A 26,475-nucleotide genomic window follows, 5' to 3' on the forward strand; every position below is an offset into this window, starting at 1 on the left:
AACATCTTGTAAACCTCTATCAGGTCACCTCTCATCCTTCGTCTCTCCAGGGAGAAGAGACCAAGCTCCCTCAACCTATCCTCATAAGGCATGCCCCCCAATCCAGGCAACATCCTTGTAAATCTCCTCTGCACCCTTTCAATGGCTTCAACATCTTTCCTGTAATGAGGTGACCAGAACTGCGCGCAGTACTCCAAGTGGGGTCTAACCAGGGTCCTATAAAGCTGCAGCATTATCTCCCGACTCCTAAACTCAATCCCTCGATTAATGAAGGCCAGTACGCCGTACGCCTTCTTGACCGCATCCTCCACCTGCGAGGCCGATTTAAGAGTCCTATGGACCCGGACCCCAAGGTCCTTCTGATCCTCTACACTGCTAAGAATGGTACCCTTCATATTATACTGCTGCTTCATCCCATTGGATCTGCCAAAATGGATCACCACACACTTATCCGGGTTGAAGTCCATCTGCCACTTCTCCGCCCAGTCTTGCATTCTATCTATGTCTCGCTGCAACTTCTGACATCCCTCCAAACTATCCACAACACCACCTACCTTGGTGTCGTCAGCAAACTTACCAACCCATCCCTCCACTTCCTCATCCAGGTCATTTATGAAAATGACAAACAGCAAGGGTCCCAGAACAGATCCCTGGGGCACTCCACTGGTCACTGACCTCCATGCAGAGAAAGACCCCTCCACAGCCACTCTCTGCCTTCTGCAGGCAAGCCAGTTCTGGATCCACAAGGCAACAGCCCCTTGGATCCCATGCCCTCTCACTTTCTCAAGAAGTCTTGCATGGGGGACTTTATCGAACGCCTTGCTGAAGTCCATATAGACCACATCCACCGCTCTTCCTTCGTCAATGTGTTTGGTCACATTTTCAAAGAACTCAACCAGGCTCGTAAGGCACGACCTGCCCTTGACAAAGCCGTGCTGACTACTTTTGATCATACTAAACTTCTCTAGATGATCATAAATCCTGTCTCTCAGGATCCTCTCCATCAACTTACCAACCACTGAGGTTAGACTCACCGGTCGGTAATTTCCCGGGCTGTCCCTGTTCCCTTTCTTGAATGTAGGGACCACATCTGCAATCCTCCAATCCTCCGGAACCTCTCCCGTCTCCATCGACGATGCAAAGATCATCGCCAAAGGCTCCGCAATCTCCTCCCTCGCCTCCCACAGTAACCTGGGGTACATCCCATCCGGTCCCGGCGACTTACCAACCTTGATGCCATTCAATAGTTCCAACACATCCTCTTTCTTAATGTCCACATGCTCGATCCTTTCTGTCCACCGCAAACCAGCAGTACAACCACCCAGATCCCTTTCCACCGTGAATACCGAGGTAAAGTATTCATTAAGCAGCTCCGCCATTTCTAACGGTTCCGCAGAAACTTTTCCCCCTTCACCTTTTAAGGGTCCTATGCCTTCACATCTCATCCTTTTACTCTTGACATATTTGTAGAAAGCCTTGGGATTCTCCTTAATCTTACCCGCCAAGGCCTTCTCATGACCCCTTCTCGCTCTCCTAATTTCCTTCTTAAGCTCCTTCCTACATCCCGTATACTCCTCTAAATCCTTAACACCTCCTAGCTCTCTGAACCTTCTGTACGCCTCTCTTTTCTTATTCACCAGGTTCATCACAACCTTCGTGCACCACGGTTCCCGTACCCTACCAACACCCCCCTGTCTCATCGGAACGTTGTCATGCAGAGCTCCAGACAAACATTCCTTGAAAATCCTCCACTTTCCTTCGGTACTTTTCCCCAAGAATGCCTCCTTCCAATTTACCCGTCTAATTTCCTCCCTGATGACACTGTATTTCCCTTTACTCCAGAGAAACACTTTCCTAGCCTGCCTGATCCTATCTCTTTCCAATGCTATCGTGAAGGAGATAGAATTATGATCGCTATCCCCAAGATGCTCACCCACCGAGAGATCCTCCACCTGTCCAGGTTCATTAGCCAGCACCAGATCAAGTACAGCCTCTCCTCTAGTAGGCTTATCCACATACTGTGTCAGGAAACTCTCCTGGACACACCTAACAAACTCCTCTCCATCCAAACCCCTAGCCCTAGGGATATTCCAATCTATGTTTGGGAAATTAAAATCTCCCATCACGACAACTCTGTTATTCCTACATCTCTCCAGGATCTGTTTCCCCATCTGCTCCTCAACATCTCTGTTACTATTGGGCGGCCTATAGAAAACACCCAGCAACGTTACCGACCCCTTCCTGTTCCTAACCTCCACCCACAGAGACTCCGTTGTCAATCCCTCCACGGCGTCCACCTTCTCTACAGCCGTGACACTATCCCTGATCAACAGTGCCACTCCCCCCCCTCTCTTGCCTCCCTCCCTGTCCTTCCTGAAACATCTAAAACCCGGCACCTGAAGCACCCAGTCCTGTCCCTGAGACATCCAAGTCTCCGTAATGGCCACCACATCACAATTCGAAGCAGCAATCCACGCTCTAAGCTCATCCACTTTATTCACTACACTCCTGGCATTAAAATAGACACATCTCAGACCTTCAGCCTGAGCACTTCCCTTCTCCATCACTCGTCTAACCTCCCTCTTACCCTGTTTACATTCCTTATTTATTTGCGAGCTAACCTCCTCGCTCTCAGTCCCCTCATTTCGATTCCCTCCCCCCAACCTTTCTAGTTTAAAGTCTCTCCAGTAGCCTTAGCCAACCTTCCCGCCAGGATATTGGTCCCTCTGGGATTCAAGTGCCACCCGTCTTTTTTAAACAGGTCACACCTGCCCCTAAAGAGGTCCCAATGATCCAAGTACCCAAATCCTTGTCCCTTGCTCCAGTCCCTCAGCCACGCATTCATTCTCCACCGATTCCTGTTCTCACTCTCCCGCGGCACAGGCAGCAATCCCGAGATTACTACCTTTGCATTCCTCTTTCTCAGCTGTCTACCTAACTCCCTATATTCTCTTTTCATGACCCCTTCCCTCTTCCTACCTATGTCAGCAGTACCTATATGCATCACGACCTTCGGCTCCTCTCCCTCCCCCTTCAGGATTTCTGGGACTCGACCAGAGACATCCCGGACCCCTGCACCAGGGAGGCAAACCACCATCCGAGAGTCCCGTCTGTGTCCGCAAAAACGCCTATCTGACCCCCTCACCGTAGAGTCCCCAATTAGCACTACCCTCCTTTCCTTACCCTTTTGCACTACTGGGCCAGGCTCAGCTCCAGAGACACTGCCACCGCTGCTTCCCCCAGGTGGGCTGTCCTCCCCAGGAGTACTTATTATTAAGGGGCACATCCACCGGGGTGCTCACCATCAACCGAGCTTTCTCCTTCCTCACTGTTACCCAGTTACCCTCCTCCCGTGGTCCCGGTGTGACCACCTGCCGATAGCTCCTGTCAATGACCTCCTCACTATCCCTAACCCGGCGAAGGTCCTCGAGCTGCAATTCCAGTTCCCTAACATGGTCCCTTAGGAACCGCAGCTCAACACACCCAGCACAGATATGGTCGTCCGGGAGGCTAGGAGCCTCCAGGACCTCCCACATCCTACATTGGGAACAACATACTGGCCTCACACTCATAATTGCCCCTTTAAACACACAGGGAAAAAAAAAAAGTGAATGAAAATTTTAAACTTACCTTTCCTCCTCCTGTTTTCTCCAAAGCCCTGCTCTCACTGGGTCTTTTTTTTAGGTTAGAGGAGGAGGGAGGGTGGGATACTCTACAAGTGTAGAGTATCGGGATTCCTCTCTGTTCCAATTTATTGGGGAAAAAAAAAATATCTCTCTCCCAGACCTCCCTGCGCGACCACTTCCGGGTTTAGATATTTTTAAAGAAAAAACCCGTGAAAAAGTAAGTTAAAAAATAACAGCGCTTACCAGCAGCACTCCTCTCGCGAATCTCTCCCTCTCTGCTGCACTTCCAAGACGCAATCTCTCCATTCCCACTCTCTCCATTCCCACTGTATCCCTCCATTCCCACTCCGTTCATGTGGCTATCTAGATAAGTCTTAAACATTCCCAGTGTGTCCGCCTCCAGCACCTTGCCCGGCAGCGCATTCCAGGCCCCCACCACCCTCTGTGTAAAATACGTCCTTCTGATATCTGTGTTAAACCTCCCCCCCCTCGTGAACGTCACCACCGATCTGGGAAAAAGCTTCCCACCGTTCACCCTATCTATGCCTTTCATAATTTTATACACCTCTATTAGGTCACCCCTCATCCTCCGTCTTTCCAGTGAGAACAACCCCAGTTTACTCAATCTCTCCTCATAACTAAGCCCTTCCTTACCAGGCAACATCCTGGTAAACCTCCTCTGCACTCTCTCTAAAGCCTCCACGTCCTTCTGGTAGTGTGGCGACCAGAACTGGGCGCAGTATTCCAAATGCGGCCGAACCAACGTTCTATACATCTGCAACATCAGACCACAACTTTTATACTCTATGCCCCGTCCTATAAAGGCAAGCATGCCATATGCCTTATTCACTACCTTCACCTGTGACGTCACCTTCAAGGATCTGTGGACTTGCACACCCAGGTCCCTCTGCGTATCTACACCCTTTATGGTTCTGCCATTTATCATATAGCTCCTCCCTACATTAGTTGTACCAAAATGCATCACTTCGTATTTCTCTGGATTGAACTCCATCTGCCATTTCTTTGCCCAAATTTCCAGCCTATCTATATCCTTCTGTAGCCTCTGACAATGTTCCTCACTGTCTGCAAGTCCAGCCATTTTCGTGTCGTCCGCAAACTTACTGATCGCCCCAGTTACACCTTCTTCCAGATCGTTTATATAAATCACGAACAGCAGAGGACCCAATACAGAGCCCTGCGAAACACCACTCGTCACAGGCCTCCAGCCGGAAAAAGACCCTTCCACTACCACCTTCTGTCTTCTGTGACCAAGCCAGTTCTCCACCCATCTAGCCACCTCCCCCTTTATCCCATGAGATCAAGTTCGTGAGACACGATCTCCCCTTCACAAAACCATGTTGCCTCTCACTAATACGTCCACTTATTTCCAAGTGAGAATAAATCCAATCTCGAAGAATCCTCTCCAATAATTTCCCTACCACTGATGTAAGACTCACCGGCCTGTAATTACCTGGATTATTCTGGCTACCCTTCTTAAACAAAGGAACAACATTGGCTGTTCTCCAATCCTCTCGGAGCTCCCCTATACAGTAAGAGGTCTCACAACATCAGATTATAGTCCAACAGGCTTATTTGGCAGCACTAGCTTTCGGAGCCTCAGGTGAGTCACCTGAGGAAGGAGCTTGAGACTCCGAAAGCTAGTGCTGCCAAATAAACCTGTTGGACTGTAACCTGATGCTGTGAGACTTCTTACTGTGCCCACCCCTGTCCAACGCCAGCATCTCCACATCCTAGCTCCCCTGTAGCCAGTGAGGATATAAAGATTTATCTCAAGGCCCCAGCAATTTCCTCCCTTGCCCCTCTCTGTATTTTGGGGTATATCCCATCAGGCCCTGGAGACTTGTCTACCTTGATGTTTCTCGAGAACCCCAATACCTCCTTTTTGATCTCAACATGACTCAAAATACCTACATACCCTTTCCCAGACTCATCATCCACCAAGTCCTTCTCTTTGGTGAATACTGATGCAAAGTACTCATTTAATACCTCGCCCATTTCCTCTGGCTGGACACATAGATTCCCTCCCTTGTTCTTGAGTGGGCCAACTCTCTCTCTGGCTACCCTCTTGTTCTTTATATATGTATAAAAAGCCTTGGGATTTTCCTTAATCCTGCTGGCCAATGATTTTTCGTGACCCCTTTTAGCCCTCTTTATCCCTTGCTTAAGTTTCTTTCTACTTTCCAGAATGCGTTGTGTGGAGTGCGCGGGTGCGTTGTGTGGAGTGCGCGGGTGCGTTGTGTGGAGTGCGCGGGTGCGTTGTGTGGAGTGCGCGGGTGCGTTGTGTGGAGTGCGCGGGTGCGTGGTGTGGAGTGCGCGGGTGCGTGGTGTGGAGTGCGCGGGTGCGTGGTGTGGAGTGCGCGGGTGCGTGGTGTGGAGTGCGCGGGTGCGTGGTGTGGAGTGCGCGGGTGCGTGGTGTGGAGTGCGCGGGTGCGTGGTGTGGAGTGCGCGGGTGCGTGGTGTGGAGTGCGCGGGTGCGTGGTGTGGAGTGCGCGGGTGCGTGGTGTGGAGTGCGCGGGTGCGTGGTGTGGAGTGCGCGGGTGCGTGGTGTGGAGTGCGCGGGTGCGTGGTGTGGAGTGCGCGGGTGCGTGGTGTGGAGTGCGCGGGTGCGTGGTGTGGAGTGCGCGGGTGTGAAGTGTGCCAGTCTCTCAGCTTTTAATGAGCATTGTCCGTGCTGAGGTCAGATCATTTGTTAAGCAGCTGGTGATTGGGTAGGTGCACAGATTGTGCTCCGATCGTGCTGTGAGATGGTGTGTATTAGTTCTGGTTGTTGAGAGCTGTTCCAGTCAGAGGTGAGTAGTTGTCCAATGTGGCTGCACTGAGGGGCACTGTCCACGGTGATGCAGCTGAAGCCACACAGATTCGCTAAGTGTGTGTCTCACTGAGTCTGGCCCACACTGGGGCTAGTGAAAAACCAGTTAATGCAGTGATTGTCTTGGGGCCATCGTATTCACCGCAATCGCAAGCTTCTGATCCTACAGCGTTCGGTGAAACTCTGTATGATCCCTCACTCATTCCCAATACTGGTGAAACGCTCGAACTCGGAGCAAGTTCCAAGTGACAGGACTCCAGAGAAGGTGCCTGTAAATGTTATCATGCAAATGCTGACCTAAATCCCCTCACTAGGTTGGCACATTGGCCAGCAGTTGGTGAGTTGTAGCTGCGTGATTGGGCATCTGCAAGTTTTCTGTGCCTGTTTGGAGTTGATTAGTGGCACTGGGCAAAACAAAAAGACAAACCTCAGTTCATCAGCTTCATCACTCTCTGCTTTGGTTTATCCTCAGGTTTGGGCTGAGAATTTGTGAGCCCAGGGTTGTGTCCTGTCTGTCTGTCAGCGTCTGCGTGTGCTTCTTGTGTCTGTGTGCCTGGTGCAATCCTCGATGCTGCATCGAGGGGCTATGTTTTGACTGGGTTGAAGCTATGCTCCACTAATCCGCATGCCTCTGCTGATTCCTGTCCTAACAGGGGGTCTCCTTTGATCAAGTCAATAATCTGCTGATCGAGCCTGCTCGAATTGAGGAGGAAGAGGTCTGTACTGTTCCCTTTCTATATCAGCTCTACACCTGCATGCCCAATCTGTGATGTGATGGCGTTTACCCTTAAATACTTGGAGGTGGCAATGCCTTGGGGCGCAAAGCGCTGCACATGGCCTGACAGTGACTGGGAGAAGGTTCTAGATGGTCCAGGCCATATTGTTAGATGCTGAGTCACTGAGAGAGTGTGCAGGGAGGGCATTCACCTTGCAGTTAAAAGGGTGCTGACGCACTCCCCATTCTGACTGGTCTGATCTTGTTGGGTTCTGTTCTTCCTTCTTGTTCCTCCCCCGTGTTCCCACACCAAGTTCATCTTGGTTGGGTATCTTTAACTCTGCTCCTTCAACATTGAATCCTGTGTTCTAGCCTGTGACAACAGGCTTTACGCTCTAATCTAAATGAACAGTTCAGAGCTCTCAATCTGAAACATTTGAATCAGGAAGGGTTCCTATTAAACTGGCATTTCCTTCAGTAAATCTGGCTGACGGGTGCTACAGGGATCGGGGTGGTGGGAGTAAAGATTGTTGCCAGGTGATGCATACGAATGTTATTTCACTAAATCTTGATACCAGCTGAAATTCGCAAGGAGAATATTCCACCCCAACAAAGTCCACCATTACTCCACCCACTCGATCTCCTTACAGCCCAGATAATCTGCCCATCATAGACTAGCCCATTCATACAATCACTTGTACAACATGTCCCCTCATTCACTGCTTCATCAATTACCTTCCTTCCATCAAAAGGCCAGAAGTGGGGATGTTCACCGATGATTGCACAATGTTCTGCACCATTCGCAACTCCTCAGATACTGAAGCAGTCCATGTGGAAATGCAGCAAGATCTGGACAATATCCAGGCTTGGGCTGATAAGTGGCAGTAACATTCACACCACACACATGCCAGGCAATGACCATCACCAATAAGAGACACTCTAACCACCGCCCCTTGACATTCAATGACCATCATTGAATCCCCAGTATCAACGTCCTTGGGGTTACCATTGACCAGAAACTCAACTGGACTCACCACATAAACACAGTGACTACATGAGCAGGTCAGAGGCTGGGAATCCTGTAGTGAGTAACTCACCTCCTGACTCCCTCCACCACCAACGCACAGTGACAGCCGTGTGTACCATCTACAAGATGCACTGCAGCAACTCACCAAGGCTCCTTAGGCAGCACCTTCCAAACCCACGACCACTTCCATCTAGGACAAGAGCAGCAGATACCTGGGAACACCCCCACCTGGAGATTCCCCTCCGAGTCACTCACTATCCTGACTTGGAAATATATCGGTCGTTCCTTCACTGTCGCTGGGTCAAAATCCTAGAACTCCCTCCCTAACAGCACTGTGGGTGTACCTACACCTCAGGGACTGCAGCGATTCAAGAAGGCAGCTCACCAACACGTTCTCAAGGGCAAGTAGGGATGGGCAATAAATGCTGGCCTGGCAGAACCCAAACTGGGCGTCACTGAGCAGGTGCTGCTTGATAGCGCTGTCGATGTCCCCTTCCATCACGTTACTGATGATCAACAACAGCCTAATGAGGTGGTAATTGGCCAGGTTTTATTTGTCCTGACCTTTTTGTTTAGGACATAGCTGGGGCAGTTTTTTCACATTGATGGGTAGATGTCAGTGTTGTAACTATACTGGAGGAGATTAGCTAGGCAAGTTGTGGAGCACGTGTCTTTGGTACTATTGCTGCAATATTCTCAGGACCCATTGCCTTTGCAGTATCCAGTTTCTTGGTATCCTGTGGAGTGAATTAAATTTGGTTTAAGATTGACATCTGAAATGCTGGGGACCTGTGGAGGAGGCCGAGATGGATTATCCACTCGGCACTTCTGGCTAAAGATTGTTGCGAATGCTTCAGCCTTTTGCACTGATGTGCTGGGCTCCTCCATCATTGAGGATGGGGATATTTGTGGATAGTCACTGAGTATCCACCTCTCTCAATTTATACCCATTCAAATAATAATCTGTCTCCCTATTATTGCTCCCAAAGTGGATAACCTCACATTTATCCACATTATTCTGCATCTGCCGTGCAGATACCCACACACTCAGCCTGTCCAAATCACACTGAAGCATCTCTGCATCCTCCTCACAGCTCACCCTCCCACACAACTTTGTATCAGCTGCAATTTTGGAGATAATACATTCAGTTCCCTCTTCCAAATCATTAATATATAATGTGAACAGTTGGGGTCCCAGCACAGATCCCTGCGGAACCCCACTAGTCACTGACTGCCAATCAGAAAACGACCCATTTATGCCAACTCTTTGCTTCCTATCTACTAACCAGCTTTCTATCCATCTCAAGACATTACCCACAATCCCAAGTGCTTTAACTTTACACAGTAGTCTGTTATGTGAGACCTTGTCGAAAGCCTTCTGAAAGTCTAAATAAGCCACATCCACTGGTTCTCTTTGATCAACTCTACTAGGTACATCCTCAAAGAAGTCCAATAGATTCATCAAGCCTGATTTCCCTTTTGTAAATCCATGCTGACTTTGTCTGATTATCCCACTGCCTTCCAAATGCTGAGTTATGAAATCCTTGATAATGGACTCCAGCAACTTCCCCAGTACCGACGTTAGGCTCACTGGTCTATAGTTCCCTGTTTTCTTTCTACCTCCCTTTTTGAATAGTGGGCTCACATTAGCTACCCTCCAATCTGTAGGAACCATTGTAGAGTCCAAAGAATTTTGGAAAATAACCACCAATGGATCTACTATTTCCAGGGCCTGGGATGAGGATTATAAGGCCCTAAAGGTTTATCCACATTCATCTGAGGAGTACAGTGAAAGTAGGAAGGAACTTAAACGCGGAATTAGGAGGGCTAAAAGGGGCCGTGAAATGTCTTTAGCAAACAGGGTCAAGGAGAATCCCCAGGTTTTTTACATATATATTAGGAGCAAGACAAAGAGTAGGCCTACTCAAGGACAATGGAGGGAAGTTATGCATTGAGCCACAGGAAGTGAGTGAGATCCTTAATGAGTACTTTGTATCGGTATTCACCAAGGAGAAGGACATTTCAGATGTTGAGGTCGGGGATAGGTGTGTGAATGCTCTAGAGAATGTTAATATATTGAAGGAAGTGTTGGGTATGCTAAATTGCATTGAGGTAGACAAGTCCCTGGGGCCGGATGGGATCTATCCCAGGTTACTGCAGGAGGCATGGAGAGAAATAGCTGAGGCCTTAACAGATATCACATCCTCTTTGACCACAGGCGAGGTTCCAGAGGACTGGAGAATAGCCAATATTGTTCCTTTGTTTAAGAAAGGAAGCAGGGATAATCCAGGAAATTATAGGCCGGTGAGCCTGACATCAGTGGTGGGGAAACTTTTGGAGAAGATACTGAGGGACAGGATATTTGCACATTTGGAGGAAAATGGACTAGTTAGTGACGGGCAGCATGGTTTTGTATGGGGACGGTCATGTCTCACCAACTTGACAGAGTTTTTTGAAGAGGTGACAAAGAAGATTGATGAGGGAAGGGCTGTGGATGCAGTTTATATGGACTTCGGTAAGGCATTTGACAAGGTGCCACATGGCAGACTGGTACAAAAAGTATAAAATCATAGAATCCTACAGTGCAGAAGGAGGCCTTCGGCCCATCGAGTCTGCACCGACCACAATCCCACCCAGGCCCTATTCCTGCAACCCCACTTATTTACCCTGCTAATCCTCCTGAAACTAGGGTCAATATAGCATGGTCAATCAACCGAACCTTCACATCTTTGGACTGAGAGGGGAAACCGGAGCACCCGAGGAAACCCACGCGGACATGAGGAGAATGTGCAAACTCTGCACAGACAGTGACCCGAGGAAAGAATTGAACCCAGGTCTCTGGCGCTGTGAGGCAGCTGCGCTAACCACTGTGCCGCCCAAGTAAGATCACATGGGATTCGGGGTGGGCGGCTAGATGGATACAGAACTGGCTTGGTTATAGAAGACAGAGTAGCGGGGGAAGGGTGTTTTTCAGAATGGAGATCTGTAGCTAGTGGTGTTCCGCAGGGATCAGTGCTGGGACCTCTGTTGTTTCTAGTATATATAAATGATCTGGAGGAAAATGTGGGGGGTCTGATTAGTAAGTTTGTGGATGACACGAAGATTGGTGGAGTTGCTGATAGTGCCGGGGATTGTCAGAGGATACAATAGGATATCGATAGATTGGAGACTTGGGCACAGAAATGGCAGATGGAGTTTAATCTGGACAAATGTGAGGTGATGCGTTTTGAAGGATCAAATTTAGGTGTGGATTATACTGTAAATGGCAGAACCCTTAGGAACATTAACATACAGAGGGATCTGGGCGTACAGGTCCACAGTTCCCTAAAAGTGGCAACACAGGTGGCCAAGGTGATTAAGAAGGTATATGGCATGCTTGCCTTCATCAGCCGGGGCATTGAGTACAGGAGTTGGGAAATCATGTTGCAGCTATATAAAACCTTGGTTAAGCTGCATTTGGAGTATTGCGTGCAGTCCTGGTCCCACACTACCAGAAGGACAGGGAAGCTTCGGAGAGAGTGCAAAGAAGGTTCACCAAGATGTTGCCTGGTCTCGAGGGTGTTGACTATGAGGAGAGGTTGAATGAATTGGGATTGTTTTCACTGGAAAGATGGAGGCTGAGGGGAAACCTGATAGAGGTCTACAAAATGATGAGAGGCACAGACAGGGTGGATAGTCAGAGGTTTCTTCCCAGGGTGGAAGTGTCAATTACACGGGGGCACAGGTTCAAGGTGAGAGGGGGGAAGTTTAAGGGCGATGTGCGGGGGAAGTTTTTCACACAGAGAGTGGTGGGTGCCTGGAACGCGCTGCCAGAGGGATCTGGATGGGTGCATGAATAGGGAGGGAATAGAGGGATACGGACTGGGTAAGGGCAGAAGGTTGTTTTTTAGTTTAGTTAGGGCCAGCACGGGCTTGGAGGACTGAAGGGCCTGTTCCTATGCTGGACTTTTTGTTCAATCCCATCAATTTCCTCAAAACCATTTCTCTGCTAATGCTGATTTCCTTCGGCTCCTCACTGGGACTTGTTTCTCTCAGAACATCTGGGACCTTATTCATGTCTTCCTTTGTGAAGACTGAAGCAAAGTACAAATTTAATTCCCAGCCATTTCATTATTCCCCGTTATGAATTCTCCCGTTTCTCACAGTAAGGGGCCTACATTCATTTTTGTTAATCCTTTTACATACCTTTCGAAACTTATACAGTCAGTTTTTATATTCCCAGCCAGTTTTTATATTCCCAGTCAGTTTTTATATTCCCAGTCAGTTTTTATATTCCCAGTCAGTTTTTATATTCCCAGCCAGCTTACTATTTTCCCCTTCTGAAGTTAAGTTTTCTTTTAAGTTTATTTATTCGTGTCACAAGTAAGGCTTACATTAACACTGCAATAAAGTTTCTGTGAAAATCCCCTAGTCGCCACACTCCGGTGCCTGTTCGGGTACACTGAGGGAGAATTTAGCATGGTCAATGCAGCTCAACAGCACGTCTATTGGACTGTGGGAGGAAACCAGAGCACCCGGAGTAAACCCACGCAGACACGGGCAGAATGTGCGGACGCCACACAGACAGTGACTCAAGCCGGGAATTGAACCCGGGTCCCTGGCGCTCTGAGGCAGCAGTGCTAACCACTGTGCCACCGTGATCCACTTTAATTCCACTTTAAATACAGTGAACAACTATTGATATATTTGCTATAATGAGTGTGGACAGTCTTGAAGTTTTCAGAGAGAAAGAGTCTCAGAGCAGCCTGGAGAAACCTCTGTCTTCAAACAATTCCCAGTTAGAACTAACTGTTTTCTGCACATAAACCACATCCATCGCATCATCTTCAAGCACAGAAATCGCAGGGGAACATAAGAAAACAAAAGACCTTTAGCTGTTGTTAAAATAATTACTTGCAAGGCTGAAATGAGTAATTATCTCCCAAAATCTGAGCTGCCTTCCTTCCAGACACACCGACTGCCTGTAGCACAAAGCTACATTTTGAAATATTCCCCATAAACATTAGAAAAAGAATATATATATATATCAATTACACTGCTATCATCACACTATGGTAAAGCATTGTAGGTATGAGGATTGATTGGAGAGGATGGCACTGTTTTTTTTGGAGAAAAGATCGCCGTTCAGGGCTTCCTGTGCCACATTTTCATTCTCTGCTCTGTGTACTGCATTGCCCGTCGCCTGAGCAATGTTTGGTTATCTGCGGTTTCTTCACCGTCTCCATCATAAATCAGTTCCCACCTCAAGCAGAGGGGCTGTCAGAGCTGGAGGGGCTTCCTTCAGAATCCTGGGTTGGCTTGTCAGGAACCCGGCTGTGGGGATGAGAACTTGAACTTTTATTTTCACACTCGGATGTGGTTTTGCTTCCTTCCCCATTTGGCTCTGTGCTCAATCGTCCCATTGGCTTGCTTCTCGGCTCCTCCTACTGCCCGGTTACCGAATCGAGCCTGGCACCGTTTCCTTGCCTGCTTTCTGGGGCAGCTGTCCAGCCTCTGGACACCGGTGTTCCTCTGGCCTCCACTGGCTGCCCAGCCTCTGGACACTGGTGTTTCTCTGGCCTCCACTGGCTGCCCAGCCTCTGGACACTGGTGTTTCTCTGGCCTCCACTGGCTGCCCAGCCTCTGGACACTGGTGTTCCTCTGGCCTCCACTGGCTGCCCAGTCTCTGGACACTGGTGTTCCTCTGGCCTCCACTGGCTGCCCAGTCTCTGGACATTGGTGTTCCTCTGGCCTCCACTGGCTGCCCAGTCTCCGGACATCAGTGTTAGAACATAAGAACATAAGAAATAGGAGCAGGAGTAGGCCATCTGGCCCATCGAGCCTGCCCCGCCATTCAACAAGATCATGGCTGATCTGAAGCGAATCAGTTCCACTTACCCGCCTGCTCCCCATATCCCCTAATTCCCTTATCGATCAGAAAACTATCTACCCGTGATTTAAACATATTCAACGAGGAAGCCTCCACCACTTCAATGGGCAGAGAATTCCAGAGATTCACTACCCTCTGAGAGAAGAAGTTCCCCCTCAACTCTGTTCTGAACCGGCCCCCCCTTATTTTGAGGCTGTGCCCGCTAGTTCTGGTTTCCCTTCTAAGTGGAAAGAATCTCTCCACCTCTACCCTATCCAGCCCCTTCATTATCTTATACGTCTCTATAAGATCACCCCTCATCCTTCTAATCTCCAACGAGTACAGACCCAATCTGTTTAATCTCTCCTCATAAGCTACACCCCTCATCTCCGGTATCAACCTGGTGAACCTTCTCTGCACTCCCTCCAAGGCCAATATATCCTTTCGCAAATAAGGGGACCAAAACTGCACACAGTACTCCAGTTGTGGCCTCACCAGTGCCTTGTACAGTTGCAGCAAGACCTCCTGCTTTTATATTCTATCCCCCTCGCGATAAAGGCCAACATTCCATTTGCCTTCTTGATCACCTGCTGCACCTGCAGACTGAGTTTTTGCGATTCGTGCACAAGGACCCCCAGGTCCCTCTGCACAGCCGCACGATGTAATTTTTCTCCATTTAAATAATATTCCAATTTACTATTATTTCTTCCAAAGTGGATAACCTCACATTTGCTAACGTTATATTCCATCTGCCAGATCCTCGCCCACTTGCTCAGCCTATCCAAATCTCTCTGCAGACTTTCCGCGTCCTCCACGCAATTCGCTTTCCCACTCACCTTCGTGTCATCAGCAAACTTGAATACCCTCGATTCAGTCCCCTCCTCCAGATCATCTATGTAAATGGTAAACAATTGAGGCCCCAGCACCGATCCCTGCGGCACGCCACTGGTCACCAACTGCCAACCAGAAAAGCACCCATTTATCCCAACTCTCTGCTTCCTGTTAGATAGCCAATCCTCAATCCACGCCAACACCTTACCCCTAACTCCGTGTACCCCAAACTCCGTGTTCCTCTGGCCTCCACTGGCTGCCCAGCCTCTGGACACTGGTGTTCCTCTGGCCTCCACTGGCTGCCCAGGGCTTCATCAGCCAGTCCAGTCTCCTCCTCTTTCCTCTCTGGCTGGCTGCCTCTCCTGTGGTTTGGGGTAAGGGCTTTAGCCAGCTGGCTCAGGCTGGCCGGTTGTTCTTGAAGGAGCGCAAGGCCCCAGTCTGGAGCAGCGAATGGATGAGCAGGGTCTGGGCCACCTGGTTAAGGTGCAGGTTGATCTGTGGCAGGGCCACAGTCAGCGGTGGACAGAGCTGCCTTGACGCTGGCTAAAGGTTGCGGCACTCTCACGAAGATGTCACTGCTTCCAGCCGGCCTTGCCACGGTGGCTGCACCTGCTGCCTCCAACCTCACTTAGAGTGGTCTCCAGCAGCCCCTCAGCCGGCCGTCTGTCTCCAGCAGCCCCTCAGCCGGCCGTCTGTCTCCAGCAGCCCCTCAGCCGGCCGTCTGTCTCCAGCAGCCCCTCAGCCGGCCGTCTGTCTCCAGCAGCCCCTCAGCCGGCCGTCTGTCTCCAGCAGCCCCTCAGCCGGCCGTCTGTCTCCAGCAGCCCCTCAGCCGGCCGTCTGTCTCCAGCAGCCCCTCAGCCGGCCGTCTGTCTCCAGCAGCCCCTCAGCCGGCCGTCTGTCTCCAGCAGCCCCTCAGCCGGCCGTCTGTCTCCAGCAGCCCCTCAGCCGGCCGTCTGTCTCCAGCAGCCCCTCAGCCGGCCGTCTGTCTCCAGCAGCCCCTCAGCCGGCCGTCTGTCTCCAGCAGCCCCTCAGCCGGCCGTCTGTCTCCAGCAGCCCCTCAGCCGGCCGTCTGTCTCCAGCAGCCCCTCAGCCGGCCGTCTGTCTCCAGCGGCCCCTCAGCCTGCCGTCTGGGGATGGGATTTCCAGCAGATCACCCAAAGACATTGCAGTGGCTGCTGCTGTGTGGGAAGTACCGCCTTCAGCACCTTCCATCGCCCGCTCCTCCCAGACCCCCCCAGAACTGCCCCCCCTCCCGGGACCCCCACCCAGACCCCTCCTCCCTCTCCCTTGTGGTCCAGGACCTTGAGGTGAATGGACTGGCAGCTTCTTCACTGATACATTGCTCAGAAGCTCCCCCATCTGTTGTGTATAGGTACTGCACTGCAGAGCTGCCCAGGTCAATGCTGCCCTCTTCTAACTGAGTGCTCCTTGAAAGCATGTTCCCTCGGTGAGATTTTGCAGGAATGGAACGCTGTGAATGGCAGGACTTATTCTGAGGGACGCAGAATCATAGAATCCCTACAGTGCAGAGGGGACCATTTGGCTCAGCGAGCCTGCACCGACCACAACCCCACGCAGGCCCCATCCCCATACCGCACGCCCCACGCATTTACCCTGCTAGCCCCCCCCCCGATACTTCGGGCCAATTTACCCTGGCCAATCAACCTAACCCGCACATCTTTGGACTGGGGTTTTTTTTGCAGGATGTGGGTGTCACTGGCTGGCCAGCATTTATTGTCCGTCCCTAATTGCCCATCTCAGAGTCAACCACATAGAACATAGAACATAGAACATAGAACATTACAGCGCAGAACAGGCCCTTCGGCCCACGATGTTGCACCGACCAGTTAAAAAAAAAACTGTGACCCTCCAACCTAAACCAATTTCTTTTCGTCCATGAACCTATCTACGGATCTCTTAAACGCCCCCAAACTAGGCGCATTTACTACTGATGCTGGCAGGGCATTCCAATCCCTCACCACCCTCTGGGTAAAGAACCTACCCCTGACATCGGTTCTATAACTACCCCCCCTCAATTTAAAGCCATGCCCCCTCGTGCTGGATTTCTCCATCAGAGGAAAAAGGCTATCACTATCCACCCTATCTAAACCTCTAATCATCTTATATGTTTCAATAAGATCCCCTCTTAGCCGCCGCCTTTCCAGCGAAAACAATCCCAAATCCCTCAGCCTCTCCTCATAGGATCTCCCCTCCATACCAGGCAACATCCTGGTAAACCTCCTCTGCACCCTCTCCAAAGCCTCCACATCCTTCCTGTAATGTGGGGACCAGAACTGCACACAGTACTCCAAGTGCTGTGGCTCTGGAGTCACATGTAGGCCAGGCCGGGTAAGGATGGCAGATTTCCTTCCCTAAAGGACATTAGTGACCCAGATGGGTTTTTCATGGTCATCAGTAGATTCTTAATTTCAGATTCTTATTAATTCAAATTTCAATATCTGTCATGGTGGGATTCGATCCCAGGTCCCCATATCTTGCCCTGGGATTAAAAATCCAGTGACTATACCGGTGCCTCGCCTTGAACTAGTGAAAAGTGAGAGACTGTTCCCATTCAAGGGGACATCAAGAACTAGAGGGCACAGCTTCCCAACCATCGGCAAAGGCAGTAGAAATGATGAGAGGAATTTCTTTTCCACCTAGATGGTGGTTGGAATCTGGAACTAACTAGAAGGTGATGGAGACAGGTTCGACCGAGGTATTCCAAAGACAATTGTTTTTTAAAGTTTATTCATTAATGTTGCAAATAGGCTTACATTAACACTGCAATGAAGTTACTATGAAAATCCCCTAGTCGCCACACTCGGGTACACTGTGGGAGAATTTAGCATGGCCAATGCACCTAACTGACACATCGTTGGAGTGTCGGAGGAAACCCACGCAGACACGGGGAGAATGTGCAGACTCCGCACAGACAGTGACCCAAGCAGTGAATTGAACCTGCGTCCCTGGCGCTGTGAGGCAGTAGTGCTAACCACTGTGCCACCGTTGGATTGCTATCATGCAGGGATAAAGCAGGAGGATTGGACGAGGTGGAATGCTCTGAGCGAGTACAGACTCGATGGGCTGAATAGCCTCCTTCTGCATTGTAAATTTTCAGTGATTCTGTATGTGGCTTGGGGGGAACTTGCAGGTAGTGGTGTACTCATGCTTCTGCTTTCTGCTATCCTTGCTGTTCCAAGTGTTAGTCTGTGTTTGAAAGGTGCTGAGTTACTGCAGCATATCTTGTAGATGGTACACTCCGATACCACTGTGTGTTGTTGATCCTCCAGAAGGAACTCTCCAGGAGTAGGCAATGAAAAAAAACAAAACTTACTGCACCTTATAGATCAAAGAAATAGGTTTAATAAAGAAACTTTATTACTCCAACACTGAGGCCTCACCCTGGGCCATTCTGAACTCCCACAAACCCCAGCAGCTTCTTATTTATACTGAGTCGGCTGATCACCACATCATTTTGTCATTGGTTATATAGTTTACTGGGTCAGCTCACCCTTAGAGCATGTTACCATTGGTCACACCATAACAGATCCAGTGTTATCATTGGTTACATTCTAACGTGTTGGTGGTGGAGGGAGTGGGTGTTTGTGGATGGGGTGCTGATCAAGCGGGGCTGCTTTGTCCTGGATGGTGTGGAGCTTCTGGAATGTTGGAGCTGCACCCATCCAGGCAAGTGGGGAGGGTTCCATCACACTGCTGACTTGTGCCTTCTAGATGGTGGACAGGATTTGGGGAGTCAGGAGGTGAGTTACTCACTGCAGAATTTCCAGCCTCTGACCTGCTCTTGTAGTCACAGTGTTTATGTGGCTAGTCCAGTTCAGTTTCTGATCAGTGGTAACCCCAGGATTTTGGCAGTGGGGGATTCAGTGATGGGAATGTCATTGAATATCATGGGGCGAATGTTAGACTCTTTCTTGTTGGAGATGGCCATTTCCTGGAATTTGTGTGGCGTGAATGTTATTTGCCACTTGTCAGCCCAAGCCTGGATATTGTCCAGATCTTGCTGCATTTGGACATGGACTGTTTCAGTATCTGAGGAGTGGAGAATGATAGTGAACATTGCAATCATCAGCGAACATCCCCACTTCTGATCATAGTATGGAGGGAAAGTTATTTAATCAACTGAAGATTGTTGGGTCGAGGATACTAACCCTGAGAGACTCCTGCAGAGATGTCCTGGAACGGAGATGACTGACCCTCCACAACCAGATATGACACAAACCATCGGAGAATTTGCCCCCTGATACCCATTGATTCCAGTTTCGCTGAGGCTCCTTGATGCCGCATTTGGTCAAATGTTGCCTTGAATCAGAGAAATCCTACAGTGCAGAAGGAGGCCATTCGGCCCATCGAGTCTGCACTGACAACAATCCCACCCAGGTCCTATCCCTGTAACCCCACATATTTTGATTGCACTGTCGATGACCCCTTCCTTCACTTTACTGATGATCAAGAGTAGACTGATGGGGCAGTAATTGGCTGGGTTGGATTTGTCCTGCTTTTTGTGTACAGGACATATCTGGGCAATATTCCTCATTACTGGGTAGGTGCCAGTGTTGTAACTGTACTGGAAAAGCTTGGTTAAGTGTGTGGCTAGTCATACAGTCATAGAGGTTTACAGCATGGAACAGGTCCTTCAGCCCAACTTGTCCATGCTGCCCAGTTTTTACCACGAAGCTATTCCCAATTGCCTGCATTTGGCCCATATTCCTCCATATCCATTTTACCCATGTAACTGTCTAAATTCTTTTTAAAAGACAAAATTGTACCTGCCTCTACTACTGCCTCTGGCAGCTTGTTCCAGACACTCACCAGATGTTGACTATCTACCTTATCTATGCCCTTCATTATTTTATAGACCTTTATAAGATCACCCCTAAGCCTCCTACACTCCAGGGAAGAAAGTCCTATTCTATCCAGCGTCTCCTTATGACTCAAGTCTCGGTAGCATCCTAGTAAATCTTTTCTGCACTCTTTCTAGTTTAATATCCTTTCTATAATTGGATGACCAGAACTGTATACAGTATTCCAAGTGTGGCCTTATCAATGTCTTGTACAACTTCAACAAAACGTCCCAACTCCTGTATTCAATGTTCTGACCAATGAAACCAAGCATGCCGAATGCCTTCTTCACCACTCTATCCACCTGTGACTGCACTTTCAAGAAGCTATGAACATGTGCCCCTAGATCTCTTTGTTCTGTAACTCTCCCCAATGCCCTACCATTAACTGAGTAAGTCCTGCCCTGGTTCAATCTACCAAAATGTATCACCTCGCATTTATCTAAATTAAGCTCCATCTGCCAGTCGTCAGCCCACTGGCCCAATTGATCAAGATCCCGTTGCAATCCTAGATAACCTTCTTCACTGTCCACTATGTCACCAATTTTGGTGCCATCTGCAAACTTACTAACCATGCCTCCTAAATTCTTAAAGAACAAAGAAAATTACAGCACAGGAACAGGCCCTTCAGCCCTCCAAGCCTGCACCGACCATGCTGCCCGACTGAACTAAAACCCACTACCCTTTGTTACCAGTCAGGTCGGATACTCCAAGGTGTTCTATGAAGCTCGTCTGACCTGTCACGTTTTATGTTGAATTTGGCGAGGATGAGCGTGAGAGGTTTCACTCCAGGTGTGATTCAACTGACCCACGAGGAGCTTTTATCAAAAACAAAGTTTAATTAAGAATATTGTTGACATGTACAGTAAGACACTCAGAACTTTTAACCGTTACAAACAAGAAACGCAACAACCACGATAATGTATAACTCTGAAGGAAATATCTCTAATGTGTTCCAACCAAAGCCAACATCCAATACATAAAACCCTCCAAATAAGCACGATACAGCATAGATTACTGCCCACTTGTTACAGGAATCCCATCTCCTGGGTTGAATGCTGAAACTCCCTTGTGAAGAAACTCGCAAGAGGTTGTAGTGGAATCTATTTCCCAAAACACAGCTTCTTTAAGACAGGATGGCAATCAGCCCCTTCTTCACCTAACTGATAATATTTGAGAACCAACAAAGAGAAGAACAGGAGAGAGAGAGAGAGACTGCTTCTCATCTTGCTGCTAAACTGCTTCCCACATTCCCCAAAACAAAACTGAAAGCCCAAAGGAACAAAAAGCCCCATCACCTGGCTGCCACAGCGTAGCTCCACCCCCAGTGACATCACTGAAGCTTTAAGTCGCATGATTTAAAAAAAAACCTTTCTTAAAAGCACACTCACATGACACCTTCTGGGGATCATATCCCTCTACTCCCATCCTATTCATGTATTTGTCAAGACGCCCCTTAAAAGCCACTATCGAATCTGCAAATATCATATCCAAATCATCAATAAAAATGACAAATAACAGTGCACTGACCCTGGAGGTATACCACAGATCACAGGCCTCTGGTTTGAAAAACAACCCTCGACAACCATCCCCTGACTTCTGTCATCAAGCCAATTTTAGAACATAATAAGAACTAGGAGCAGGAGTAGGCCATCAGGCCCCTCGAGCCTGCTCCGCCATTCAATAAGATCATGGCTGATCTTTTCGTGGACTCAGCTCCACTTACCCGCCCGCTCACCATAGCCCTTAATTCCTTTGCTGTTCAAAACTTTATCTATCCTTTCCTTAAAAACATTCAATGAGGTAGCCTCAACTGCTTCACTGGGCAGGGAATTCCACAGATTCACAACCCTTTGTGAAGAAGTTCCTCCTCAACTCAGTCCTAAATCTGCTCGCCATTATTTTGAGGCTATGCTCCCTAGTTCTAGTTTCACCCGCCAGTGGAAACAACTTCCCTGCTTCTATCTTATCTATTCCCTTCATAATCTTATATGTTTCTATAAGATCTCCCTTCATTCTTCTGAATACCAACGAGTATTAGCCCCAGTCTACTCAGTCTCTCCTCATAAGCCAATCCTCTCAACTCCGGAATCAACCTAGTGAATCTCCTCTGCACCCCCTCCAGTGCCAGTATATCCTTTCTCAAGTAAGGAGACCAAAACTGTACACAGTACTCCAGGTGTGGCCTCACCAGCACCTTATACAGCTGCAACATAACCTCGCTGTTTTTAAACTCCATCCCTCGAGCAATGAAGGACAAAATTGCGTTTGTCTTAATTACCTGCTGCACCTGCAAACCAACTCCTTGAGATTCCTGCACAAGGACACCCAGGTCCCTCTGCACAGCAGTTTTTTACCATTTAAATAATAGTCCATTTTGCTGTTATTCCTACCAAAATGGATGACCTCACATTTACCAACATTGTACTCCATCTGCCAGACCCTTGCCCACTCACTTAGACTATCTATATCCCTTTGCAGACTTTCAGCATCCTCTGCACACTTTGCTCTGCCACTCATCTTAGTGTCATTTGCGAATTTTGACACACTACACTTGGTCCCCAACTCCAAATCATCTCTGTAAATCGTAAACAATTGCGGTCCCAACACTGATCCCTGAGGCACACCACTAGCCACTGATCGCCAACCAAAGAAACACCCATTTACCCCCACTCTTTGCTTTAGATAACCAATCCTCTATCCATGCTAATACATTACCAGTAACACTGTGCACCTTTATCTTATGCAGCAGTCTTTGGTGCGGCACCTTGTCCAATGCCTTCTGGAAATCCAGATACACCACATCCACAGGTTCCCCATTGTCCACTCAAGAACTCAAAGAATTCCACCAAATTAGTCAAAATGACCTGCCCTCCATGAACCCATGTTTCGTTTTATCAATGGGACAATTTATATTCAGATGTCTCGCTATTTCTTCCTTGATAAATTCGAGCATTTTCCCTACTACAGAAGTTAAGCTAACTGGCCTATAGATACCTGCCTTTTGTCTACCTGCTTTTTTAAACAGTTGCGGGAGCCACCCCAGAGTCCAGCGAGTTTTGGTAAATTACCACTGATGCATTTGCTATTTCTCCCGCCATCTATTTTAGTACCCTGGGATGCATTCCATCAGGGCCAGGAGACTTGTCTACCTTTAGCCCCATTAACTTGCCCAACACTACCTCTTTCGTGATAATAGTTTCTAGGTCCTCACCTGCAATAGCCGCCTTGTCAATTTATGTATCTGCACTATTTTGTATCTATTTGGCTACCTCACCCTGGATCCCGTGAGATTTAACCTTATGCAACAACCTACCATGCAGTACCCTGTCAAAGGCCTTGCTAAAGTCCATGTAGACAATATCAACTGCACTGCCCTCATCTACCTTCTTGGTTACCCCTTTAAAAAACTCTAGTGAGACATGATTTTCCACTCACAAAGCCGTGCTGACTGTCCCTAATCAGTCCTTAATGCCTGTAAATCCTGTCTGTCAAAATACCTTCCAACAACTTACCCACCACAGATGTGAGGCTCACTGGCCTGTAGTTCCCAGACTTTTCCCTGCAGCCCTTTTTAAACAAAAGCACAACATTTGCCACTCTCCAATCTTCAGGCACCTTATATGTCTGAAGCACAAGTCTTTAATACTACAGTCAAGGCAATCAAGAAGAGTCAGACGTGTTTTGTAAGTGGGACCGCATGTTTAACCCATTTATTGGAGTTCGTTGATGGAGTTACGTGTGCTGTGGATAAAGGGGAACCAGTGGATGTACTGTATGCACTCAGATTTCTAGAAGGCATTTGGTAAGGTTCCAGATCAAAGGCTGTTGCAGATAGATAAAAGATAGGCTAGCTAACAAGAAACAGAGAGTACGCATAAATGGATCATTTTTTGGTTGGCAAAATATAATGAGTGGTATCCCACAGGGATCAGTGCTGGGTTAGGTGCATGTGGTGACTCGGGGAATTTCACAGTAACTTCATTGCAGTGTGAATGTAAGCCTTACTTGTGACTAATAAATAAACTTTAAAACTTTAACTTCAACCGTTTAATATAAATGATTTGGATGAAGGGACTGATACACGGATGGGGAGGGATGTAAATTGTGAAGAGGACAAAAGAAGGCTCCAAAGGGACATGTAGGTGGGCAAATGGGAAGAGATTGCAGAACTTTGAGATGCAGAGAGATCTGAGAGTCCTAGTGCATGAATCACAAAGTGAGTACGTAGCAGTGAATTGGGAAAACTAATATAATGTTACTGTTTAGTGTGAGGCGAGTTGCATACAAAAGTAGGGAGGTTATGCTTCAATTGTACAGGGCACTGGTAAAACTACATTGGGAGTATTGGTACTGGTTTCAAAGAACAAAGAAAGGTATAGCACAGAAACAGGCCCTTCGGCCCTCCAAGTCTGCGCCGATCATGATGCCTGCCTAAACTAAAACCGTCTGACTTAAAGGATGCAAATACATTTGAAACAGTTCAGAGATTCATTAGATTAATACTCCTGTGGGAGAATCACTCTTTTAAAATAAGGGGTCACCCATTTGAGATAGATGAGGGGAATTTGCGTGGTGAGCTTTTGGAACTGCCTTCCTCAGAAGGCAGTGGAAGCAGAGTTCAGCACCTGTAAATGTGCCACACCTTGTGCCACACTTCAAGCCACCTGAAAAGCTTTCATTGATTGTCTGCGTAATTCTTAGCAGACTGAAGATTATTTAGCAAATGTTGCCCAATCACAAAAACTCATCTGATGGCGGACACTACGTTTTGGGTTTTGTAAAAACGGGCTGTTTGGGTACAGACTGTACCTTGCCCGTTGTAAACAGCAGAAGGAACATGCTGTTTGATATGATGAATGCATATTAATCCACTGCACATTTAATGAAGAGGGCCCTATTCTTTGCAGACAGAAAGAACATGTTGTACACACACTGTCTGTTTCAGATGAACAAAATATATTACAGCCATTCGCTGGTTCATTCTTCAGGTCAATCCTCAGCCAATCAAGTCAGATTGTCTGGTTTAAATTTCAAATAATACTTGGCTGCTAACTGTCAGTCATCATCAACTGGTGCATTCTCCATGGCAACACCTCTACCAATCAGAGTCTACTTGGCAACCAATCAGCACTCTCTTCTCATATAGTATAAATTTGTTGATTTGTGTTAGATTGTATTCCTGTAAATGTCCTGATGAGTGAAAGACAAAACATTTCGCTGACAGTCATTTTTATTTTCAGCAATAACCAAGTTCTGTGACTATTTGAATCCATTCTAGTAAATCTCCTCCGCACCCTCTCAAAGAGCCCTGGACACGGCTTCAAGTTTTTAGGTGTCCAGATCACCAACAACCTGGTCTCTCGCTCTCTCTCTCTCTCTCGCGCTCTCTCTCTCTCTCGCGCTCTCTCTCTCTCTCTCTCGCTCGCGCTCTCTCTTGCGCTCCCGCTCCCCCCCCCCCCCCCCCCCCCCCCAACACTATAGTTAAGAAATCTCACCAACGCCTCTCCTTTCTCAGAAGACTAAGGAAATTTGGCATGTCAGCTACGACTCTCACCAACTTTTACAGATGCACCATAGAAAACATTCTTTCTGGTTGTACCACAGCTTGGTATGGGCTCCTGCTCTGCCCAAGACTGCAAGGAACTACGGAGGGTCATGAACAAAGCCCAGTCCATCACGTAAACCAGCCTGCCATCCATTGACTCTGTCTACACTTCCTGCTGCCTCATCAAAGCAGCCTGCATAATTAAGGACCCCACGCACCCCGGACATTCTCTCTTCCACCTTCTTCCATCAGGGGCAGCAAGTGGCACAGTGGTCAGCACTGCTGCGTCACAGCGCCAAGGATCCGGGTTCAATTCCTGGCTTGAGTCACTGTCTGTGTGGAGTTTACACATTCTCCCCGTGTCTGCTTGAGGTTTCTTCCAGGTGCTCTGGTTTCCCCCCCATAGTCCAAAGATGTGCAGGTTAGGTGAATTGGTCATGACAAATTCTCCCTCAGGGTACCCGAACAGGTGCCGGACTGTGGCGGCTCGGGGATTTTCACAGTAACTTCATTGCAGTGTTAATGTAAGCCGACTTGTGACTAATAAATAAACTTTTTTAAAAATACAAAAGTCTGAGGTCACGTACCAACCGACTCAAGAACAGTTTCTTCCCTGCTGCTGTCAGACTTTTGAATGGACCTCCCTCGCATTAAGTTGATCTTTCTCTCCACCCTAGCTATGACTGTAACACTACATTCTGCACTCTCGCGTTTCCTTCTCCATGAACGGTATGTTTTGTCTGTATAACGTGCAAGAAACAATACTTTTCACTGTAAACTAGTACATGTGACTATAATAAATCAAATCAAATATATCAAATCAAAAATAAACACTCGAGTTGGGGCTATGAGAATGAAACCAGATGAACCACCCAGCATCGACCGAGGCACCGGAAATGACAACGGCAAACCCAGCTCTGCCGACCCTGCAATGTCCTGACTGACACCTGGGGGCTTGTGCCCAAATTGGGAGAGCTGTCTCACAGACTAGCCAAGCAACAGCCTGACATCGTCATGCTCACAGAACCAGGGGGCATAGCCTCAAAATAAGGGGAAGCAGATTTAGGACTGAGTTGAGGAGGAACTTCTTCACCCAAAGGGTTGTGAATCTGTGGAATTCCCTGCCCAGTGAAGCAGTTGAGGCTACCTCATTGAATGTTTTTAAGGCAAGGATAGATAAATTTTTGAACA

The 26,475-nt window shown here is 48.2% G+C and overlaps 1 protein-coding gene across 1 annotated transcript in view; it reads left to right on the forward strand.

Annotated features, from left to right (window-relative positions):
• scrib (scribble planar cell polarity protein) overlaps positions 1 to 26,475 on the forward strand; it is a 322,951-nt gene that overhangs the window by 10,065 nt on the left and 286,411 nt on the right. The window contains exon 4 of the mRNA XM_078230184.1: positions 7,110 to 7,172. Within this exon, the coding sequence (XP_078086310.1) occupies positions 7,110 to 7,172 (63 nt within the window). The remainder of the gene's footprint in view (positions 1 to 7,109; positions 7,173 to 26,475) is intronic.

This window comes from Mustelus asterias, chromosome 2 (genome assembly GCF_964213995.1).
Source record: "Mustelus asterias chromosome 2, sMusAst1.hap1.1, whole genome shotgun sequence".
NCBI lineage: Eukaryota > Metazoa > Chordata > Chondrichthyes > Carcharhiniformes > Triakidae > Mustelus > Mustelus asterias.